The 25,299-nt window shown below is 49.2% G+C and overlaps 1 protein-coding gene across 1 annotated transcript in view; it reads right to left on the reverse strand.

Moving 5' to 3' along the window:
- Positions 1-1,478: 1,478 nt before the first annotated feature.
- The window catches only part of LOC311247810 (uncharacterized protein), a gene marked incomplete at its 3' end in the record, with an annotated part of 70,409 nt that continues 46,588 nt past the window's right edge, over positions 1,479-25,299 (reverse strand). The window contains exons 4-10 of the mRNA XM_084338805.1: positions 18,082-18,106; positions 17,649-17,937; positions 6,481-6,554; positions 5,873-5,995; positions 5,117-5,188; positions 3,867-5,009; positions 1,479-1,534 (exon numbers count right to left, since the gene is read on the reverse strand). Coding sequence (XP_084194931.1) covers positions 1,479-1,534; positions 3,867-5,009; positions 5,117-5,188; positions 5,873-5,995; positions 6,481-6,554; positions 17,649-17,937; positions 18,082-18,106 — 1,782 coding nt within the window. The remainder of the gene's footprint in view (positions 1,535-3,866; positions 5,010-5,116; positions 5,189-5,872; positions 5,996-6,480; positions 6,555-17,648; positions 17,938-18,081; positions 18,107-25,299) is intronic.

Consider the following 25,299-nt stretch of genomic DNA (forward strand, 5'->3'; position numbering starts at 1 on the left):
TCACACTCTGTGGCAGCAGCACCATCACACTCTGTGGCAGCAGCACCATCACACTCTGTGGCAGCAGCACCATCACACTCTGTGGCAGCAGCAGCATCACACTCTGTGGCAGCAGCACCATCACACTCTGTGGCAGCAGCACCATCACACTCTGTGGCAGCAGCACCATCACACTCTGTGGCAGCAGCACCATCACACTCTGTGGCAGCAGCACCATCACACTCTGTGGCAGCAGCACCATCACACTCTGTGGCAGCAGGGCACCATCACACTATGTGGCAGCAGCACCATCACACTCTGTGGCAGCAGCACCATCACACTCTGTGGCAGCAGGGCACCATCACACTCTGTGGCAGCAGCACCATCACACTCTGTGGCAGCAGCACCATCACACTCTGTGGCAGCAGCACCATCACACTCTGTGGCAGCAGCAGCATCACACTCTGTGGCAGCAGCAGCATCACACTCTGTGGCAGCAGGGCACCATCACACTCTGTGGCAGCAGCACCATCACACTCTGTGGCAGCAGCACCATCACACTCTGTGGCAGCAGCACCATCACACTCTGTGGCAGCAGCACCATCACACTCTGTGGCAGCAGCACCATCACACTCTCTGGCAGCAGCACCATCACACTCTGTGGCAGCAGCACCATCACACTCTGTGGCAGCAGGGCACCATCACACTCTGTGGCAGCAGGGCACCATCACACTCTGTGGCAGCAGCACCATCACACTCTGTGGCAGCAGCACCATCACACTCTGTGGCAGCAGCAGCATCACACTCTGTGGCAGCAGCACCATCACACTCTGTGGCAGCAGCACCATCACACTCTGTGGCAGCAGCACCATCACACTCTGTGGCAGCAGCACCATCACACTCTGTGGCAGCAGCACCATCACACTCTGTGGCAGCAGCACCATCACACTCTGTGGCAGCAGCACCATCACACTCTGTGGCAGCAGCACCATCACACTCTGTGGCAGCAGCAGCACCATCACACTCTGTGGCAGCAGCAGCACCATCACACTCTGTGGCAGCAGCACCATCACACTCTGTGGCAGCAGCACCATCACACTCTGTGGCAGCAGCACCATCACACTCTGTGGCAGCAGCAGCACCATCACACTCTGTGGCAGCAGCACCATCACACTCTGTGGCAGCAGCACCATCACACTCTGTGGCAGCAGCACCATCACACTCTGTGGCAGCAGCACCATCACACTCTGTGGCAGCAGCACCATCACACTCTGTGGCAGCAGCACCATCACACTCTGTGGCAGCAGCACCATCACACTCTGTGGCAGCAGCAGCACCATCACACTCTGTGGCAGCAGCACCATCACACTCTGTGGCAGCAGCACCATCACACTCCTTCAGGTACTGATTAACCCTTCACTCTGTGGCAGCAGCACCATCCAGCATGGAGGAGAACCTCCTTCAGGTACTGATTAACCCTTCACTCTGTGGCAGCAGGGTCAAGGGACCTCATATGCCGCACAGCTGGACACATGAGAGGACTTCTCTCCATAATCTTCTTGCAGGTCATTGTGAGTAAGGAGACACATTGAATATTTAGTAGTATCATTTCTTTTTAAGAAAAAAATGAAAAATCACAAAATAGCTAAAAGTAGATATAAGAATGAATGTTACAAAATTGACCTAGACTAGACTATTCATGTCAACTAGTATAGAAGTAATGTCACAGCCTAATGTGAAAATGTATTGGTAGTTAGCTAGCAATGCAAGCTAGCCAACACTAGCTAGTTAGTTAGCAAGCTGAATGTTGGCTAGCAAGATTGCACTGCATGTGCTTGCTAACCATCATTAACGAATCCTAATTCAAAACAAACTCCCCTAAATGTGGTGAATAACATGGTTTTAGGAAAAGTCAATGAAACGGGGTAGTATGCCTACTCTTACTCTGTAAAATCTTTTGTAAATCAAACTAATGAACCTAAAAGGGAAAACATAAGGCTGGTTCCCCTGTGGTTCCTCAGTACAGCAACCCCACTAGTAATGTAACGGCCAAAATGGATTTAATGTGCAGTGGATTTATGTGACCAGGGGGTGGCGCTTCTTTTATTTAAGTGTCAGGTACACCTGTAGGAGGAGGAGTTTTGACCCGGAAAGGGCAATGGTTTTTGACCGCACGCACGCACGCACGCACGCACGCACGCACGCACGCACGCACGCACGAACACGCCACAGGGCGAAATGTTTGTAGGCAATTAGATATTGTATTCATTATTATTTAATCAGTTTAAGGAACAAAAGCGAAGATATTCTGTTTGCACGGTGAAGCAAATAAATATCATTTTCCAAGTAAAGCTGCCTGCATTGTGTCATTGGGACAAGGACTGTTTGGTATCAGATCAGACATTTAGAACGGCGCGTCAGCCAAGTCATCTACGGGATCAAAATGCTCAGTAGCTCCGTATAAGACGGGAGCTCCTTTAATAAGTAAGCTTAGCTTAACAGTATAGATGTATAGAATCAGTCTAGGCATGATCAATGATTTTTCAAAAATGTCTCACCCCAAATGTTCCTATTTAGTAGTATAATCTTTTTAATAAAAAAAATGAAAAATCACAAAATAGCTAAAAGTAGATATAAGAATGAACGTTACAAAATTGATCAAGACTAGACTATTCATGTCAACTAGTATAGAATGTGAAAATGTATTGGTACAGACGCAGCGCTCAAAAATCAAACCAATTCTGCTGCTTGTCTGCTGCTTGTCTGCTGCTTGTCTGCTGCTTGTTGCTGCTTGTGTGCCACTTAAGTCTACTCAGGTGTTAATTTTCCGGGGGTGGTGGCTGGGGGAACAAAGGGAGGGTACTTAAGTTAAGTGCTTCCCCAGGGAGGGGGTCGGGGGCTACTGCCCTCAGACCCCCAAAATAATTTGTATATGGGCAGTCTGACTTGGGGTACTGACCATATATTAGTGTTGCAATGCATGATAAGTAAACAGTGAAAAAAGCTAAGAAATCCGATGGGGCTGGGACATTTGGGACGAATACAAATGTAAGATGAAAATCTGCCCAGCCTGTGGGAGGAAGTGGAGGTGTGAAATCTGGCCCGGTCAAGAACAATAGGAGTCACACAATCAGTTTGGAGTGCAGTGGTGGAGGAGTGGTAGAGGCGCATGAGAGGTTTGAGTTTTGAGTGCTGTATCTGTAGTTAGCTAGCAATGCAAGCTAGCCAACACTAGCTAGTTAGTTAGCAAACTGAATGTTGGCTAGCAAGATTGCACTGCATGTGCTTGCTAACCATCATTAACGAATCCTAATTCAAAACAAACTCAAACTCAAGTTGCTAGCTAGTTAGCAAGATTGCACTGCCAGTGCTTACTAACTAACGTTGATAAACCCAGGTTTACCACACAGTTAAAACACAGCTACTTACATTTGAGGATAAACTTGCACAAGAAGTTTCACTGTAGATGTCAAGGCTCCCGTGTTGGCTGGGAAATGCATGTATTTGACCGTTCTATTGAGATCGCGAGTAACGTTATTATTCCTGAAGTCCACCAATCCGAAACTATACTTTTAAAGTCCATATCACCAAGTTGCCTGCATCAAATTCCAACATCCAATATACCACATAGGATGCCAAGAGCATGCTCTACAACATGGGATCATCCATTTCTATCTACAGTAAAAGCTGTTCACATGTAAAGGGTTTTTATTCTTAGTCTTAATTATGTGCTCAATAGTTTCATTGTATTACTATTTTACACATCATCCAATACAATTTTCCAGGACAACTGTTTCTATTTCCATGTAAGTGTTCACTTTTGCTCAGTTTCCATGACTTTTCCATACCTGGAAAATGAAAAAATTAATTCCATGTTTTCCAGGTACCGTGGGAACCCTGAAGGTAGTACAGGAGGTAGTACAGGAAGTAGTACAGGAAGTAGTACAGGAAGTAGTACAGGAAGTAGTACAGGAAGTAGTACAGGAAGTAGTACAGGAAGTAGTACAGGAAGTAGTACAGGAAGTAGTACAGGAAGTAGTACAGGAAGTAGTACAGGAAGTAGTACAGGAAGTAGTACAGGAAGTAGTACACGAGGTAGTACAGGAAGTAGTACAGGAAGTAGTACAGGAAGTAGTACAGGAAGTAGTACAGGAAGTAGTACAGGAAGTAGTACAGGAAGTAGTACAGGAAGTAGTACAGGAAGTAGTACAGGAAGTAGTACAGGAAGTAGTACAGGAAGTAGTACACGAGGTAGTACAGGAAGTAGTACAGGAAGTAGTACAGGAAGTAGTACAGGAAGTAGTACAGGAAGTAGTACAGGAAGTAGTACAGGAAGTAGTACTCACTGTAGGGTCCTGGGGACGACACGATGGACCTGTAGGTGGGCGGAGGGGGAGGGGGCGGCGTGCCCCTGAAGCTCGGCGTCAGCTCTCTGGGCGAGCCCCTGGAGTCGGGGAGGTCGTCCCTCAGATACGCCCCCGAACCCCCCAGGACCAAGGGGGACGGGACGCCCACGCGGGGGGGTGGGGGGGCGGGGCTGGTGGGGGCGGGCGGCGGCGAGGCGTACCCGGTGAAGTCCAGCACCTCGGCGTCAAACCCCTCGGCGTCGAGGCACAGGGGGGGGGGCAGGTGGGAGAAGAGGGAGAAGTGGGGAGGCAGGGGAGGGGCCGGCAGGTCCGGAGGGGGGCCCAGGACCATGGAAGGGGGCGAGTCCGGGGGGGAGAACGGGGGCGGGGGGCCGGGGGAGGGGCAGGGCGTGGACGGTGTGGACGGGGGAGGGGAGGGGGAGGAGCAGGGCGTGGACGAGGGCGTGTCGGGCGGAGGGGGGGCGGGTTCGTCGGGGGGAGGCGGCCTCTCGCTGCTGAAGGTGACCCACCTGGGGGGCGGGGCCGTCGTCTCCTCCTCGCCGGGGCCGAACACGTCGTCCAGGTCGGGGGGGCCGCGGGGGCCGCGGCAGGAGGCGGGCGATTGGACGTTCAGGTAGATGGGGGCGGAACTTCGGCCTATCCTTCCATTGGGTAGATCGGCCGCTTTGACAGCTGCGTTTGGGGCGGAAGAAGAAGACGACACTTAGAGAGGGGGGGGGGGGGGGGGGGGGGGGGGGGTCACGACCTCGTTGTTTCAGAACAGACTTTACCTGCAGACTCTGAAGGGTAGCCGTGACGACGAGCGGCGGGCGGGGCGTGTTTAGGCGGAAGTGGAGGCGGAGCTGCGATCAGAAGGTCAGACCGTTTCAAAATATACACAATATTACACAGTTAGAACTTACAACACGACAAAGATGAAGTTCAAGTTGTGTTTTGTTTGTCACATATATACGGTATATATATATATATATATATAAGTGAACTGCTTGGTTCCGTAGGAGCCTCCTGAGATGGAGCTTCATACAGTGAAAGAAAAGTAAAGGAATGGAGACCAAACACTATGCAAAATATACAAAACAAAAAGTACAAAAAGTACTAAATGCAAAAATGCAAAATGACGTAGAGAGGTAGTGCAAATCTTTTAGTAATAAATAGATCAACCCAAAATGTTACCCTTTCACTACCACACTACAGAAGGTTAACCCTTTCACTACCGTATGTAGTGTGGTAGTGAAAGGGTTAACCGTCTGTAGTGTGGTAGTGAAAGGGTTAACCTTCCGTATTGTCACAGTGAAAGGGTTAACCCTCTGGTAGTGTGGTAGTGAACGGGTTAACCCTCTGGTAGTGTGGCAGTGAAAGGGTTAACCCTCTGGTAGTGTGGTAGTGAACGGGTTAACCCTCTGGTAGTGTGGCAGTGAAAGGGTTAACCCTCTGGTAGCGTGGCAGTGAAAGGGTTAACCCTCTGGTAGTGTGGCAGTGAAAGGGTTAACCGTCTGTAGTGTGGCGGTGAAAGGGTTAAAACTCACCTCCCGTTGGAAAGCCTCTGGTCAGTGGAGACTCAGGACGTTGTCTGGACTCCGCCCCCCTGGACTCCGCCCCCCTGGACTCCGCCCCCCTGGACTCCGCCCCCCACACATCAGCAGGGACCACTGTGACGATGAAGGAGATGGAAGATGAATCACATCCTTGTAAGTCGCACTAAAGATATAAATAATAAACGCATGCCGATACTAAAGATATAAATAATAAACGCATGCCGATATAAATAATAAACGCATGCCGATACTAAAGATATAAATAATAAACGCATGCCGCGGCGGAATATTAAGTAAAATGTAGGGATGTCAGATATTATCGGCCGATATTGGCATGTAATGTAATTAACATGTAATATCGGAAATTATCGGTATCGGTTTTCAAAATATATATATATATATCCACGACAAGAGATAATGTTAATTACCTGAAATTATTCCGTTTTTGGGGGGGGTTGATATCGGTATCGGAAATTAAGAGTTGGACAATATCGGTATATCGGACATCGGTAAAAAAGCCAATATTGGACATCCCTAGTAAAATGTCATGTGTATATCCAATAAACATGAAGCTGTGCAATATCGATATGTAAACAGACCGTCATATCTGGCATAAGACGGCTCTGAAGGCGGCAGTCCAAAGAAGGCAGGGCTGGTCTGCGATAACCGGCCACTGCAGGGAACAGTTAGAACGACAAGAAATAATCATTTAGTTTTCAAGTTCAAGTTTCAAGTTTGTTTATTATTAGTCACAACAAAATACTTTATGATGAAATGCTTGTTTCTGTATGAGCCCCTGAGAGTGAGTAGAAAGTAAGTAAAGTCAATATACATATATACAATATACAACACAGAGTAACAGTGAGGTACAGTGCAGAAATGAGATGAGGTACACAACTTAGGGTAGGGTCCAAATGAGGTACGAATAAATGTAGTGCAAATGTCTTTAATAATAGATAACTATAAAGTGTGTTAAAGTGTCTAAAGTGAATAAAGTGAATGTACAGATTGCGGGCTATTCAGCTTCATTATTAGTTAATCATTATTAGCCACTTCATCATTAATCAATATTAGTATAACAATAACTTTATTTATATAGCACCTTTCATACATGGATTGCAGCTCAAAGTGCTTCACAGAGAATAGGCATAAAATGAACATAGGCATAACATTTGCATACAGTTGAGTTGACAGAATAAAAGCAATGCAGACTGTAACTGAGGGGTACAATTCCCTGACTGTATTACTAGATATGATACTTACTACCACTACCTTTGTACTTAATATTCGGCCACCCAGTACACGGCATAAATATATTATCATAAACACTCTCACGTAGATGAAACGGATCCAACACAAATGTACGAAGTCGAAGTATGCGTTTATTACTACACAGCAATGGTGTGTAGAGCAAGCACTTAATCACTTAATTACATTTATGAATTGAAATAGTATGCACTTTTATGGCAAAGAGTATTCGTCGGTATATCAATAGAGAATGTCCAATCTTTGATGGCGCAGGTGGTAAATATACAACCTGGAATAATTAAGGAATAACAGCAATGATACTTTAATGATTATATACTAGATACACTAAGGGGGGGTTAATCCGGTCGCTTGTAAGCCGACAGGAGTAGGAGGGGGGGGGGGGGTAGAATCCGGCTGCCTCGTCCGGCCAAGGGTATCCCAGGTGAACCCACTGTAGTGCCGTTCAATGCGCCGGCGATCCTTGGACCACAGATGAAAGCAGGTGGACTCTTTGTGGGCCGGCTCTCTCCGGTCCACGGGGGAGAGACGTGAAGCGACCTCGTCTTGCAGAGCGTCTCCTCACCTTGCGTCCTCTCCAGGGGGGGGGGGTTCCAACACACGGCAGTGTCGGGGGTCTTTATCCATGGAATAATCAAAGTATACAAAGCATAATCCGTGCCTGGGAAGGCGGGCTGTCGTCGGTAGAATAATCCGGTATACAGGTCCACTCGCTCGTCGGCTCTGGGGCTCCTCGGGTGCAGCTTCGCATGGGGTCAACCACCCTGGGTAAGCAGCCAGTTCTCTGCCCGAAACGATGGGGTACTGACTACGGTAGTATTCTCACCGCACGAAGCACTATATATTAACAGACTATTATTAGCTTAATAGACTACGTCCAACTCGACGATATAGTGCCAAATATGACTATTCAAATATTAATATACACGATGTCTCAATACCGATGGTAGGCGAACTTGGCCTTACTCCCACACGTGGCGTCGCGGGGAGGCTTTACGTCTGTGACTCTATTGGAGGGTAAGAAACTGGACTGAAAAGGAAGTCCTACTTTAGTAGCGCAGTATATATACGCACTATGAACAAATAGTCCCATTAGTGGTGCGGTAGCCAGATTCCTACGCGGAACTAGGACTTGTTCGTACATGTGGAGCGGTACGTTTGAACTGGGTCTGAGGGGTATGGCAGCCTGGCACCAAGGTCTCGACCAATAGTAGAATGGAGACTATTATGGGATGTTCAGTAGGCTAGAATGGATATTCAATGCATATTGTACAAGGAATATACAAGGGATATCAGGGAATATTAGAGAATATACAAATACAATTAAATATATATATATAAATAAATAAATATATATATTCGGTTTAATCTGGCCCTTCACAACAGCCACCCCCTGAATAGGTCCCAGACCTAATCAGTTAAACAGAGACAGATTAATCGCGTTGTCTATTTACACATAAGGGTTTGCTGTAGGGGTCAGTCAACTTCACAAAGTCATAGGGTTGTAGGGTCATGGTCATCATCGATTGTGTCTGGGAGTCGAGGCAGTTCTATGAGCCTCGCCACGGGACGGGTGTAAGTGCGACCCTGGACGAGCACTTCAGCTGCTCGGACCTTGCCGTCGGCACCGATGATCACTTTGCTTACGCGGCCGGCCGGCCACATAGCTCTGGGCAGTGATTGATCAATAATCATGACGACTGTTCCTTCTGTCAAATTGTCTCTCTCCTTTACCCACTTCTGGCGGGTCTGTAGAGACGGTAGGTAGTGCAGTAGGAAACTGTTCCAAAACTTGTCGGCTAATACTTGGCTGTACCTCCACATTCGTCGGCCGTTCGCTTCTTCAGGCCGGTACATTGTCTGGGGTAATGCAGGATCTAGCCGCCCCATCAGGAGTGTGTTGGGGGTAACTGGGTCGATATCCGCCACATCACTGGAGACATATCCGAGGGGCTTCGAGTTAAGTACTCCCTCAATCTCCGTGAGGACTGTCATTAGGACTTCTTCCGCCACAGTCTGGGCCCCAAGTACTGCGTACAGGGCTGTCTTTATGGAGCGCACTTCTCGTTCCCAAGTGCCACCGAAGTGGGGTGCGTTTGGGGGGTTGAATTGGAAATCAACCTGTGCTGGAGCGAGGTGGGTCTTAAGTTCTGGGCCCATAGCTTGGAAGCTCTCTCTCAGCTCTCTTTCGCCGCCTTTGAAGTTTGTCCCATGATCGGACAATAGGGTAGACGGTCTTCCTTTCCGTGATGTGAATCTTCGGAAGGCCATAAGGAATGAGTCTGTGCTCATGGTCGGGAGAAGCTCGATGTGTATCGCTCTGGTGGTCATGCATTTGAATACAATACCCCACCGCTTCTCGGTTCCTCTTCCTTTCTTTATGTGCAGCGGGCCAAAGCAGTCCATACCCGTTGAGTGGAATGGCTTGTCACCGATTCGGAGGCGACATGGAGGAAGGTCAGCCATCCTTGGTATGCTGGGCTGCGCGCGCCACTTGCGGCAGTCTAGACATGTTCGCTGGAAGCGTCGTACCGCCTCTCTTCCTTGTAGGATCCAGTAACGACGTCTGATTTCCGCGAAGACTCTTTCTGCTCCTGCGTGATGTACATCCTCATCGTATTTCTTTATAATCAGCTCTGTGACCTTGTGTCGGCTGTTCAATACGATCAGGTATTTAATGTCATCCGGTAGATTGGGGGCTCTGCGTAGGCGACCACCCACTCTGATGAGGGTATGAGCGTCGCTCTCGGGGGCCAGGTGAATTAATCTGCTGTCGGATGGGACGGGCTTTCCTCCCTGTAGACAGGCCAATTCATCGGGGAACGAGTCTCTCTGGGCTCGCTGCAGTAGAAGCAATTCTGCTTCCTCGTAGTTAGCTGCTGACATATCAGCGGGGGACTTGCACTCCGGGTGGTACCGCAGGAATGTTCTTTGTTGTGCACTCTCTATGGACGTGCAATCGTCTATGTTAGGGTCGGTGGAGGCTACGGTGCTCAATCCACAGAACACAGACTTCTTATTTTCCACCTCCTCTGGACTTGCTTCCCTCGGGATAGGCATGGGCCACTGTCCTTCCGGGAGTCTTAGGAATGCGGGGCCGTCACTGTAGACATTGCGACGGGTGAGGTCATCCAGGGGCATCCCCCGGGTGATGACGTCAGCTGGGTTCTGTTTTGTATCAACGTAGCGCCACTCTGTTTCTCCGGTTAACTCTTCGGTTAAGTCTTGAATCTCGGTGACTCTGACTCCCACGAAGACTTTGTACTTGCATGAGTCCGATTTGATCCAGGCGAGTACCGTCGTGGAATCTGACCACAGGATTGTTCTAGACACCGGTATGGTGAGCTCACGTTGGATGAGCGTGGCTAGGTGCGCTCCGGCTAGGGCTGCGCAGAGCTCTAGACGTGGGATAGATTGTTGCTTGCGTGGGGCTATTCTCGAGCGGGCGAGGACAAATGCTGTGTAGATCTCTCCCCCCTGGTCTTGGGCCCGCAAGTAGGCTACTGATCCGTATGCGACCTCTGAGGCGTCACTGAAGACGTGTAAGTCCATTTTACATGTCTCTGGCCTCACCGTGGGTGGGAAGTAGCTTCGGCGCATATTAACGCCTGGGAGTGAGTGGAGCTCCATCTCCCACTCTCTCCAGGTGGATGCAAGATGTGCGGGAATGGGGTCGTCCCAGCCCTGGTCCTTGTCCCACAATGCTCGTACAATCATTTTTGCCCTGGTGGTGTACGGTAGAATACATCCTAGCGGGTCATATTGTCGGGCGAGTGTTGTGTACACACTCCGTCTGGTGGTCGGCGCCGCCGCCGGCCTTCCCTGCTCCGTAGTCAGGGGCTTGTGTCTGTAGTGAAGCGAATCTGTTTTGAATCGCCACACCAATCCCAGGGTCATCTCCTGGGCTTCTCCCGGGATTGTAGCCATCCAGGTCTCGCTGCTGGCTGCCTTGTCCTCGGAGGAGAGGCTGCGCAGTACTTGCGGATCGCTGCTGGCCCACTGCCTGAGATCAAAGCCGCCTTTGATCAATGAGGCGCGGAGTTTAATCAGGAGAGCCTCGGCTTCTTCCTGGGTTGAAAGGCTTTGTAGACAGTTGTCTACGTAGAAGCTGTTCTTTACGCTGTGTCGGACCTCTTCGTCCGCTGCTGGGTCCTCTGCTACATGTTTCTGTAGTGCAAATGTAGCACAGCAGGGGCTGCACGTCGTTCCGAAGGGGAGGACTTCCCATTGGTAGATGGCTGGGTGCTCATCTCCTGGCTTCTCTCTCCATAGGAACCGTAACAGGGGCTTGTCCGCCTCTACTAATCTCACCTGCAGGAACATTCCTTTAATGTCCCCGCTGATGGCCACCTTTTCCTGGCGGAAGCGGAGTAGAACGCCGAGTAGGGAGGGGCCGAGTGTGGGACCGGGCAGTAACTCTTTATTTAGATTTTGGGATCCGATCTGGTAGCTGCAGTTAAATACTATGCGGTCTTTACCGTTGTGATGGACCTTGTGGTGGGGCACGTACCACGATTCAGTGGTCTGGTCAGCCTCTTTAATGTCCATCTTTGTGACGTGTCCCGCTGTGATGAGCTTCTCAATCTCAGCGCGGTATACACTCTCTTGGGCGGGGTTCTTGGCTAAGCGCCGCTCCGTGTTCAGCAGGTACCGTTCTGTGGCGTCTGTCTTGGCGTGGAAAGTAGGCATTCCTTCTCGCCGCAGGAGTGGCGTGGCGTATCTCAACACGCCGTTGACCGGGACTCTCTTGGTCCCTGTCTCGAGGAGGTGAATGGCGTAAATGTCATCTTTAGAGCGAATGTCTTTCTTTCCGTTCTTAAAGGGCATTTGTTCCAAGGTCCATAGCCGCTCTACGTGTTGCAGGAGTGCGGTTTCTCCCTCTGTGACTCGGGAGTGGAGACATCTAGTGGCGGTTGAGAGATTTGGCGAGCGGGCCTTGGAGAGTCCATCCCAAACGGGTCTCGACTGCTGCAGGACAGCCTCGGGGTCCGGTATGAACCCGGTCTATCGGGACAATGAGGTCTGCATGGTCGGAGCCTATCAACAGGGTCGGCATAGCATTGTCTATGAGCGGGATCGGTAACTTGCGCAGATGTGCATATTTCTCCATCAGCTTGGCGACGGGGTATGTGTACCGCGACAGTCCTATTTCTTGGCTGGTGAAAGCGTCTGTAATCTGGTACCGTCGCTCAGGCTGGCCGCTTGCTGCGATAGAGAATGAGACATTCTCGCCCTTTATCGTCTTCAAATCTCGTCTTATTGTCCGAATTGTCATTTGGGTTTCGCTTCCCCGCAGCCCTAGCTGGGCCGCAGCGGAGGCGAGCAGCAGGGTCTTCTCTGACCCGTCATCGAGGACGGCGTAAGTGTCCAGGACTTTATTCTGGTAGCTTAGTGTCACACGCACTACTTTTAGGAGTACTCGGGCTCCACTGCTGCTGGCGGGATCGATGTACATGACGCTCGCTTTGCGGCTGGATGGTGCAGGTGAAGGGCGCCGTCTGTTACTGTCGTGAAGTATGTCCAGATGGGCTCCATCGCACTTGGTGCACCTTTTCTTTGAGCGGCATTCGGCTGCCATGTGTGAGCGCGCACAGCGAAAACAGCGCTTGTTGGACTTTATCCATTGACCTGCTTCCTCCGCGTTCAGCTTGGGGAAGGAGTCACATTGCGCTAGCCAGTGTTCTTTCTCACAGTAGGGGCACACTATCTTCCACTTCTCCGTTCTGGAGGGGGTACTGTGGCTCCTGCTGCTCGGTACTGACTCCGATTGGTGCATCACAGTCACCGATCTTCTTCCATCATTTAGTCGTCTGGTTCCTTCTCTGGAGCCAGGGGTGCTCCGTCCGAATGTATCTAGCCGTAGGCTGCTGACTTCTCTCGCCAGGAAGTCTGCTAGATCGAGGAGGTTCGGTTCGGGGCCATTCGGGTCTCTGTGGTCCCTCTGCCGCCTAAAGCGCTCCTGACGAGCGGGCGGCAGCTTCTCCAGAATCCTTTCCACATTTGAGTTGGCGTAAAGTTCATGCCTCCCCTTCTCTCTTTGCGCTCCCAACATCCCTACCAGGGACTGTACACACATGACTGCGTAGCACAGCGGAACAACAACACCATCATCAAATTTGCTGATGACACAGTAGTGGTGGGCCTGATCTCTGCCAACGACGAAAGGGCCTACCTGGAAGAGGTAGAGAACCTGTCACAGTGGTGTCAGGAGAACTGCCTCTCCCTGAACGTCAGCAAAACAAAAGAGATGATTGTGGACTTCAGGAGGTCGGGGGTCAAGGACTACAGCCCCCTCAGCATCGACGGGGCACCAGTTGAGAGAGTGAACAGTTTCAAGTACCTCGGAGCCCACATATCCGAGGACTTGACATGGACCACACACATTGACAATGTTGTGAAGAAGGCACGACAACGCCTCTACTTCCTCAGGCGCCTAAGGAAGTTCCAAGTCAGTCAGAAGATCCTTAGGAACTTCTACTCATGTACAATAGAGAGCATCCTGACCGGCAACATCACCTCCTGGTTTGGGAATAGCACTGCACAAGACCGTAGCAGACTACAAAGAGTGACACGTTCAGCCGAACGCACAATTAGAGGGGGGCTTCCCACCCTCCAGAACATTTACAACAAGCGGTGCAAGGGGAAGGCTAAGAGAATTATTAAGGACTCGAGCCACCCGAACAACTGCCTCTTTGAACTGCTGCCGTCAGGCAAGCGATACCGGAGTCTTATGGCGAGCACAGAAAGACTCAGAAGGAGCTTCTATCCCCAGGCCATCAGGCTGCTAAACGAACAATAATCGCTAAACGAACAATAATCACTATGCAACAACCATCAAATGCACACAGCACACACACCCACACGCACACACTCACTCAAACAAACAACACACTGCAGCACCCACTCTCCACACTTTAGATCACACAAACACACTTACACTTTATATTTATTGATAAAGGATTTGCACTACAACTCGTACACCTACTGTGAATTGTACCTAAACTGCACCTCGTCCATTTATGCCTTGCACTATATAGTATTGTATATTAGTACACTGCACAGTATTGTATATTGTATGGTAACTACGTCTACGAACATTGTACATATGTCTAAACTGAACACTGTGACCTCTTTTTTTTACTTCTAATTTTTACTATGTTTTTATTTCATACTTATCTTGTCATGCACAGTCTCTGGAGCGCAACAGTAAGAAGCATTTTGTACAAAAGTATTCTGTACTTCTGTATGACAACTATTAAAGAAACTTGAAACTTGACTGCACTCTGATGGACAGGTCGTCCAGTGCTCGATTGTCTATTGCTGGGGGTAAGCGGTCGATGTGTCGGATCTCCTGGATCACGTAATCCCATATGCGCCCATACCTCTGGTCCAGTGCTACCAGCGCTGCTGTGTATGGGGTGGTGGAAGTCGCGTAGGCGAGCGCTATATTATGTGCGCGGGGTACCTTTAAGTGCTTCAGTAGGATGGCGTATTTGTGGCGTTCATCCAATACATCCACCAACATGGTCTCCAGACACATGCGGAGTTCTGTATACTGGGCCCGGTTCTCTTGGGTGAAGTCGGGTACCATAGGCGTGCCAATGTATGACGCTGACTGTGGATACATCGGCGAGCGTTTGGGGAGAGGCCTCCTAGGCGAGTCTCCTCCCGCTCCTTGGTATGGGCTGGTACCGGCAGTGTACCATGGCCCGCTTGTCCAGGTGCTGTTCCTCGGTGCGGGTCGTGCGTCGTGCTCACCCGTGTATAGAGTCGGGGGTCTGTAGCGCAGCTCCGCGGGGGTATAGCCTGGGCTGTACCGGACCTCCTGGTCCGGTAGAGTACTGTGCTGTCTTCGGGCGTGGTTCTCCTCCTCTTCCTCTTCGTCTTCAGTTAGGTCATCCAGTGCTTGTAGTCTCTGGTTTAGCCTCTCCACAGGATATGCTGCTCCTTCCCGGTTGCTAGGTCTCGCTTGGACCGGTGGGGGGAGGTGGTCTGTGGGGGGTATAGACCTCGTCTGTTGGTCAAGTTCAGGGTTGTTTACTCGGCTAGGGGATGCCGCCCTGGAGGTGTGTCTAGACGAGTTCCTGGAGCCTCTGGCGGAGGGAGAGGGTGTTGTCCGTCTGATCAGCTGTTCTATTAGTTGCGACTGCTGTCTGTCGCGCGCTGCGTCCCGTTGAGCACCGGCTCGTTCTCGGGCCACATTCTCTTCCATCTGAATGCGTCTTATTTCTAGACGTATCTGCTCGTGTTCGCTTCGCTGCTGGATCTGCAGTCGGTCGCGTTCAGCAGCGGCGTTCAGGCTGATGAGGAAGGCCTGCTGTAGGGTCCTCTCTGCCTCGCTGGGAGAAGGCGGTTGTATAGGGGAGCCTTCCCTCGGGGTACTCCTTGCGGAGCCTTGGAGCTCTATCTCCACGGTGCTCTCCCCGTCTTCTTCCGTGCCGAGTTCTCTCTCGGTAGCGTTGTATTCCTCCCGGGACTCATCGGGGACTACTTCTTCAGTACTGGCGGGGTGTGAAGTCATGTTTGGTTCCCACTGGTCCCCACCGTGAACTTGGTCAGTTACATTAGAGCCCGTAGGGGCCTCTATGGTCGGGGTAGTCTGGGCGTTGGGGTTAGACATACTTTTACTTTCTAGTTTTACCGCGTTTACTGTTAGTAGAAGACTAGGTTGTTGACTGACAGCGTAAGCCTCTAAGTACTGAGGGAGCCGTCGTTCGCGCTGCGGGCGTTGGTTAGGAGGATCGTTTCGTGGAGTGTTCATCATAGGCCATTTCAATATTAATAACACTATATTAATATTACACTGATTACCCTCCGGCTCGAAGGACCAATTGTAACTGAGGGGTACAATTCCCTGACTGTATTACTAGATATGATACTTACTACCACTACCTTTGTACTTAATATTCGGCCACCCAGTACACGGCATAAATATATTATCATAAACACTCTCACGTAGATGAAACGGATCCAACACAAATGTACGAAGTCGAAGTATGCGTTTATTACTACACAGCAATGGTGTGTAGAGCAAGCACTTAATCACTTAATTACATTTATGAATTGAAATAGTATGCACTTTTATGGCAAAGAGTATTCGTCGGTATATCAATAGAGAATGTCCAATCTTTGATGGCGCAGGTGGTAAATATACGACCTGGAATAATTAAGGAATAACAGCAATGATACTTTAATGATTATATACTAGATACACTAAGGGGGGGTTAATCCGGTCGCTTGTAAGCCGACAGGAGTAGGAGGGGGGGGGGGGTAGAATCCGGCTGCCTCGTCCGGCCAAGGGTATCCCAGGTGAACCCACTGTAGTGCCGTTCAATGCGCCGGCGATCCTTGGACCACAGATGAAAGCAGGTGGACTCTTTGTGGGCCGGCTCTCTCCGGTCCACGGGGGAGAGACGTGAAGCGACCTCGTCTTGCAGAGCGTCTCCTCACCTTGCGTCCTCTCCAGGGGGGGGGGGGTTCCAACACACGGCAGTGTCGGGGGTCTTTATCCATGGAATAATCAAAGTATACAAAGCATAATCCGTGCCTGGGAAGGCGGGCTGTCGTCGGTAGAATAATCCGGTATACAGGTCCACTCGCTCGTCGGCTCTGGGGCTCCTCGGGTGCAGCTTCGCATGGGGTCAACCACCCTGGGTAAGCAGCCAGTTCTCTGCCCGAAACGATGGGGTACTGACTACGGTAGTATTCTCACCGCACGAAGCACTATATATTAACAGACTATTATTAGCTTAATAGACTACGTCCAACTCGACGATATAGTGCCAAATATGACTATTCAAATATTAATATACACGATGTCTCAATACCGATGGTAGGCGAACTTGGCCTTACTCCCACACGTGGCGTCGCGGGGAGGCTTTACGTCTGTGACTCTATTGGAGGGTAAGAAACTGGACTGAAAAGGAAGTCCTACTTTAGTAGCGCAGTATATATACGCACTATGAACAAATAGTCCCATTAGTGGTGCGGTAGCCAGATTCCTACGCGGAACTAGGACTTGTTCGTACATGTGGAGCGGTACGTTTGAACTGGGTCTGAGGGGTATGGCAGCCTGGCACCAAGGTCTCGACCAATAGTAGAATGGAGACTATTATGGGATGTTCAGTAGGCTAGAATGGATATTCAATGCATATTGTACAAGGAATATACAAGGGATATCAGGGAATATTAGAGAATATACAAATACAATTAAATATATATATATAAATAAATATATATATTCGGTTTAATCTGGCCCTTCACAACACAGACATAAGAATAGGTATAAAAGACAATAAAAGTAGTGGAATGTAGAAAGTGCAGACATAAGTCTCTAGGCATAAAATAAGTACAGTAAGTACAGTGTTGCTCGAAGGCATGTGAACCCGCCCCGGAACAGCCCACACATCGTCATGACAGAAGGAAAACACAAACAGCCCGCGTGCCACTGTGCCCGCGTGCCACTCACACCGCCGTGCGTTAGTAAAGGTAGCACTGTAACCTGGGCGCCTCAGGGGCGGGGCTTGGCGTGGAACGTCTGGGAACCTCAGGGGCGGGGCTTGGCGTGGAACGTCTGGGAACCTCAGGGGCGGGGCTTGGCGTGGAACGTCTGGGAACCTCAGGGGCGGGGCTTGGCGTGGGCGTAGAGCGTCTGGGCACCTCAGGGGCGGGGCTTGGCGTGGGCGTGGACCTGGGCACATCAGGGGCGGGGCTTGGCGTGGGCGTGGAGCGTCTGGGCGCCTCAGGGGCGGGGCTTGGCGTGGAGCGTCTGGGCCGGGCAATCTCCTCACCTATGAGAAATGAGGCACACAAAAAAATGTGAAGCTAATTAGTTGTACTTTTTTGTTTTACATGAATTTGAATACATTAAACAAACGGCTGAACTGTAAAAGGCACGTCATGTAAAAGAACATGTTCCTAATGGACGTACTTACAAGACACGTTTCTTTTCATCGGCCCCTGTAAAAGAAACAGACCACATACGACACAAAAACACAATTATAATGAATGAATGAAGTAAATGTTTCGCTCTTGTTTACAGACAAATCAAACACACATGTGTGGACGTACAAAAGGAAAAGAAAAAGAAAATAAATCACAAATGTACATATTCAAGGCAAGCTCACACACAAAATCCAAAATCAACGACCGAAAAAAAGGAATAGGCTGAAGCACATGCTTATTTTTGCCTATCCTTTACAAATTCTTAAAAACGAAATATACTTTAATATAAGAAAGAAAAACTTAAAATATGCTGCAAGATATCATTTTTTGAAAGAAAACATCTAGACACTGCTTGTTTATGTGCGACTCAGACCCTGGTGGAGTCTATGGAAGCAAATGAGTGACAGAAGTATTTGAATTTTTTCAGACACCGAATTTATAGCATTGAAAATAATTACTTTGAAAACATGTATCTGAATCTTTTCAGACACCGAATTTATAGCATTGAAAATAATTACTTTGAAAACATGTATCTGAATCTTTTCAGACACCGAATTTATAGCATTGAAAATAATTACTTTGAAAATCATGTATCTGAATTTTTTTGCTCCGAATTTACCTATGTGAAATAAAAATTCAGTGTTTAAAATTAAATGTAAAAAATTCGAATGCATAATAAAATTCAATGTAAAAAATTCGATGCATAATTGCGGTGTATACAATTCAATGTAAAAAAATCGATGCATAATTGCGGTGTATAGAATTCAATGTAAAAAATTCAATGCATAATTGTGGTGTATAAAATTCAATGTAAAAAATTCTATGCATAATTGCGGTGTATAGAATTCGATGTAAAAAACCATCATCCGGGCTACCCAGACAGGATAAGCAATCGAGCCTGGATGCAATCAAACTGACTTCTGGCCTATCACTGCACGGCTTTGTCAGTCATGTGATCACACCAACCCGTGAGAAAGATGGCAGTATATATACATACAGTGGGGAGAGAATATATACATACGGTGGGGAGGAGACTGTACATTAGGAGGGGGTGGGTGAGTGGGAGAGAAATATACATACGGTGGGGAGAGAATATATACATACGGTGGGGAGGAGAGTGTACATTAGGAGGGGGTGGGTGGGAGAGAAATATACATACGGTGGGGAGAGAATATATACATACGGTGGGGAGAGAATATATACATACGGTGGGGAGAGAATATATACATACAGTGGGGAGGAGACTGTACATTAGGAGGGGGTGGGTGAGTGGGAGAGAAATATACATACGGTGGGGAGAGAATATATACATACAGTGGGGAGAGAATATATACATACGGTGGGGAGAGAATATATACATACAGTGGGGAGGAGACTGTACATTAGGAGGGGGTGGGAGAGAAATATAATAGACAGTCTCCTCCCCACCGTATGTATATATTCTCTCCCCACCGTATGTATATTTCTCTCCCACCCACCCACCCCCTCCTAATAGACAGTCTCCTCCCCACCGTATGTATATATTCTCTCCCCACCCCCTCCTAATAGACAGTCTCCTCCCCACCGTATGTATATATTCTCTCCCCACCCCCTCCTAATAGACAGTCTCCTCCCCACGTATGTATATATTCTCTCCCCGCCGTACGTATATTTCTCTCCCACCCACCCACCCCCTCCTAATGTACAGTCTCCTCCCCACCGTATGTATATATTCTCTCCCCACCCCCTCCTAATGTACAGTCTCCTCCCCACCGTATGTATATTTCTCTCCCACCCACCACCTCCTAATGTACAGTATCCTCCCCACCGTATGTATATATTCTCTCCCCACCCCCTCCTAATGTACAGTCTCCTCCCCACCGTATGTATATATTTCTCTCCCACCCACCACCTCCTAATGTACAGTCTCCTCCCCACTGTATGTATATATTCTCTCCCCACCGTATGTATATTTCTCTCCCACCCACCCCCTCCTAATGTACAGTCTCCTCCCCACCGTATGTATATATTCTCTCCCCACCCCCTCCTAATGTACAGTCTCCTCCCCACCGTATGTATATTTCTCTCCCACCCACCCACCCCCTCCTAATGTACAGTCTCCTCCCCACCGTATGTATATTTCTCTCCCACCCACCCACCCCCTCCTAATGTACAGTCTCCTCCCCACTGTATGTATATATTCTCTCCCCACCGTATGTATAAATACTTCTGTCACTCATTTGCTTCCATAGGAATCGTCTCAAAGTGGACATGCAACAGAGACTGAGAGAGGCTTGTGTGTCTGGGGTGCGAGCATTACTAGAGACGGCCAGCAGGTGGCGTGGGAGACTCACCGGGCTGCGTCTCTGAGGGTTAGGGTTAAGAGAGAACAGACCTGCGTCACAGAGTGAGGCCACAGATCAGTGGAGATGAACACAAACTAAAACTACACTCCGCCCAGGGTTCCCATGGACCACTGCAAAATGAAATTCAAGGACTTTCAAGTACCTCCCTAAGCACTATTTATTTTCTATTTTAAAAGGGCATTTAAAAGGATACAATTCACTTTTAAATGCTGTTTTTTTTATAGAAAAAAAATCGGATCCAATATTTATGGCTTAAAACACATTTCCGACAATTAGTTACACTTTAAATAAAAAAAATTTAAATTCTTGATGAGATTCTTTTATCATGGATGAACAAAACTTTCAATGCGAATGGTTGATTTAAATTTAAAGGACTTTTTTAAGCATGTTGTAATTTTTTTTGCTGTTTTCAAGGAATTCCAGGCCTTGACTAAAAAATCAAGCACTTTAAGCACTTCAAGGACCTTGTGCGAACCCTGCCACCACCACACACCTTTATGTTACGATTGGCGCGTTTCGTTGGGATGGTGGAGTGTGGAACCCAATTGCAGCAGATAACGGAGAGATAATTGACAGGAGGCGGAATGCGTGGTTGGCTCTTTCAAAAGAACGTGCACTTTATTTCTGTTACACGGAGCATAATATAAAAGGGAAACACATTGAAACTAGAAAAGAAAAGAGAGACCGTGGTCTCAAAACGATATAAACATAACTACACAAGTACTCACGACGGTGACAGCAAACAAAAGTAATGATCCAGCAAAGGACAGCTGGGTTGACAACACTTATATACCAGGACTAATTAGAGACAAGAGGATGATTAGTGAAATGACACACAGCTGGGTAATGACTAAACAGGAAACGTAACAGGGGAAATATACAGAAACATGACAACACCAAACAGCACATAGATACAGACACAAGGAGACAAAACTAAATTAGACAATGGGGCACAGTAAAGACAACAGATGAACACACAACAGATTGGTGATGACAGACAGGACATTAATAAATAAAAGACAACAAAGATGAATGCACTGAACTAGTCCACCTGGTGGTTGAGAGACGTAGTTCAGGCGTGGGAATTGTCCATGGACAGATGAGGGTTGTGACGCAGGACCGGGGGGACATTATCTATTATCTTGGGCCATCCCTGTCTTTGTGTGATGTCTTCTCCCTGTCTGGTTGCGTCATTGCTTTTGTGTCTAGTTGTGTTCATGATTCATTGCTTTTTGTGTCTAGTTGTGTTCATGATTCATTGCTTTTTGTGTCTAGTTGTGTTCATGATTCATTGCTTTTTGTGTCTAGGTTGTGTTATTGATTCTGTGTTTTGGCCTGGCCCTGCCAGGTGTTGATCGTTGTTAATTAGTGTTGGTACTTAAGTGTGGGTTTGTCATCACTCCCTCGTGGCGTCATTGTCTCATGTGCCCTCCTTGCTACCCTCACTCCTCCGTGTTCCCATGCCCCTCGTGCCTCTCCGTTCCTTGTGTCATGTCTTAAGTCTTGTAAGTAGTTTATGTATTCCGTTTTCGTTCGTCTTTGTTTTCCCGTGTCCCTCAGTGTTGTTTTGTATCGTTTCGTCGTCCCAGTAAAGTCTGTATCTATTTCCACGTATCCTGCCGTCTCTGCCTCCTCTCTTCCCTGTCTGCAAATTGCGTTCTCACCCTCAGAGCACCCCCAATCCTAACACCTTCACTCCGAACCTCAAAGCCTCTCCCAGCATGCACCGGGAGCCATGAATCTGGACGAGCTCACGCTAGGAGCATCGTGTACCTCCGACACCCTGGCATCATCGACACCGACGTGCGTTCGATCCAGTTTGCTGTTCGACGACAAGTACAGTACGTACAGTAAGTAGGGAAGCTCGGGTGAAACCAAATCAATAGGTTTGGCGCAGATGTGATTTTCGCTGTGCGTTTATCACACGACAGACGTTTTGCCGGCGAGGTTCTAGGAGGGTTGTAACTAAAAATGGAAAAAGGCGGGAACTCTGAGGCGAGGAGCTGTGGGGGGGAGGAGCTGTGGGGGGGGAGGATCTGTAAAGGGGAGGACCTTTGAGGGGGAGGAGCTGTGAGGGGGAGGAGCTGTGGGGGGGAGGAGCTGTGGGGGGGAGGAGCTGTGAGGGGGAGGACCTTTGAGGGGGAGGAGCTGTGAGGGGGAGGAGCTGTGGGGGGGAGGAGCTGTGAGGGGGAGGAGCTGTGAGGGGGAGGACCTTTGGGGGGGAGGAGCTGTGGGGGAGGGGTATAAAGCATGCAGAACAACGGTCAGATCTAATGCCCCACAAAACTCCAGACCGTGGTGCAGTCGGGGGAACATTGTTCTTCTTAAAGGAACACAACGTTGTGGGAAAGAGTCAGACAGGAAGATAGACACCAGTTTTCTCTCTGTGCCTTTAGTAGGAAGCGATCCGGCTGCTAAGCTAGCCTAGCTTAGCACAAATGAATGGAAGCGGATACGGTCGGCTAGCCTAGCTTAGCACAAATGAATGGAAGTGGATACGGTCGGCTAGCCTAGCTTAGCACAAATGAATGGAAGTGGATACGGTCGGCTAGCCTAGCTTAGCACAAATGAATGGAAGTGGATACGGTCGGCTAGCCTAGCTTAGCACAAATGAATGGAAGTGGATACGGTCGGCTAGCCTAGCTTAAAACTCTGGGAGAGGTGTTTCTGGCCAACGCCTAGGCTAGCCGACCGTATCTGCTTCCATTAATTTGTGCTAAGCTAGGCTAGCCGACCCGTATCCGCTTCCATTCATTTGTGCTAAGCTAGGCTAGCCGACCCGTATCCGCTTCCATTAATTTGTGCTAAGCTAGGCTAGCCGACCCGTATCCGCTTCCATTCATTTGTGCTAAGCTAGGCTAGCTTAGCAGCCGGTATCTACTATTTCCCACAATGTTAAATATTAGATATTTCTGGCAATATCACAAATTTGACTACAATTCCATGTGACTTGATCCAGTAACCTATGATTGATGAATGATTAAATAATAATTGTAATCCAGCAAACGCAATGTATGTTACATAATTTCTATCAAGTCACAAACACATGCAAACCAAAGTGAGGTTGCAAACGGGATCTTGCCTTTTGCATCAACGTATGGATCCAAATCGCTGTATCGTTACACAGGTGTACACCTCTTTCTCCAGGTAGAGTAACACCTAACACCTACCCCACAGGTGTACACCTCTTTCTCCAGGTAGAGTAACACCTAACCCACAGGTGTACACCTCTTTCTCCAGGTAGAGTAACACCTAACACCTAACACCTAACCCACAGGTGTACACCTCTTTCTCCAGGTAGAGTAACACCTAACACCTAACCCACAGGTGTACACCTTTTTCTCCAGGTAGAGTAACACCTAACACCTAACCCACAGGTATACACCTCTTTCTCCAGGTAGAGTAACACCTAACAACTAACCCACAGGTGTACACCTCTTTCTCCAGGTAGAGTAACACCTAACACCTAACCCACAGGTGTACACCTCTTTCTCCAGGTAGAGGGTGAGGGTGTGAACAGGCACTATAAGCCTCTCGTGCGTTATTTTTTACAAGCTTCTTTCCTTTCCCGTTTACCAGTAATTCCACACATTAAACTCAGGGTTCCCACAGACATTGCAAAATGAAATTCAAGGACTTTTCCAAGCACTGTTTTTCATTTTCAAGGATGTCACTCGAAGGATACAGTTAACTTTTAAATGCTGTTATTTCAAGCATCTTCTTGGCCTGCTGGCCAGCTGGAGCATCACACCTGACTCTAACCCTGCTGGCCAGCTGGAGCATCACACCTGACTCTGACCCTGCTGGCCGGCTGGAGCATCACACCTGACTCTAACCCTGCTGGCCAGCTGGAGCATCACACCTGACTCTGACCCTGCTGGCCAGCTGGAGCATCACACCTGACTCTAACCCTGCTGGCCAGCTGGAGCATCACACCTGACTCTGACCCTGCTGGCCAGCTGGAGCATCACACCTGACTCTGACCCTGCTGGCCAGCTGGAGCATCACACCTGACTCTAACCCTGCTGGCCAGCTGGAGCATCACACCTGACTCTGACCCTGCTGGCCGGCTGGAGCATCACACCTGACTCTAACCCTGCTGGCCGGCTGGAGCATCACACCTGACTCTGACCCTGCTGGCCAGCTGGAGCATCACACCTGACTCTAACCCTGCTGGCCAGCTGGAGCATCACACCTGACTCTAACCCTGCTGGCCAGCTGGAGCATCACACCTGACTCTGACCCTGCTGGCCGGCTGGAGCATCACACCTGACTCTAACCCTGCTGGCCAGCTGGAGCATCACACCTGACTCTAACCCTGCTGGCCAGCTGGAGCATCACACCTGAGCCTGACCCTGCTGGCCAGCTGGAGCATCACACCTGACTCTAACCCTGCTGGCCAGCTGGAGCATCACACCTGACTCTAACCCTGCTGGCCGGCTGGAGCATCACACCTGACTCTGACCCTGCTGGCCAGCTAGAGCATCACACCTGACTTTAACCCTGCTGGCCAGCTGGAGCATCACACCTGACTCTAACCCTGCTGGCCAGCTGGAGCATCACACCTGACTCTAACCCTGCTGGCCGGCTGGAGCATCACACCTGAGCCTGACCCTGCTGGCCAGCTGGAGCATCACACCTGACTCTAACCCTGCTGGCCAGCTGGAGCATCACACCTGACTCTGACCCTGCTGGCCGGCTGGAGCATCACACCTGACTCTAACCCTGCTGGCCAGCTGGAGCATCACACCTGACCCTGACCCTGCTGGCCAGCTGGAGCATCACACCTGACTCTAACCCTGCTGGCCAGCTGGAGCATCACACCTGACTCTGACCCTGCTGGCCAGCTGGAGCATCACACCT

This window comes from Notolepis coatsorum (assembly GCF_963971535.1).
Source record: "Notolepis coatsorum genome assembly, contig: SCAFFOLD_529, whole genome shotgun sequence".
Taxonomy (NCBI): domain Eukaryota; kingdom Metazoa; phylum Chordata; class Actinopteri; order Aulopiformes; family Paralepididae; genus Notolepis; species Notolepis coatsorum.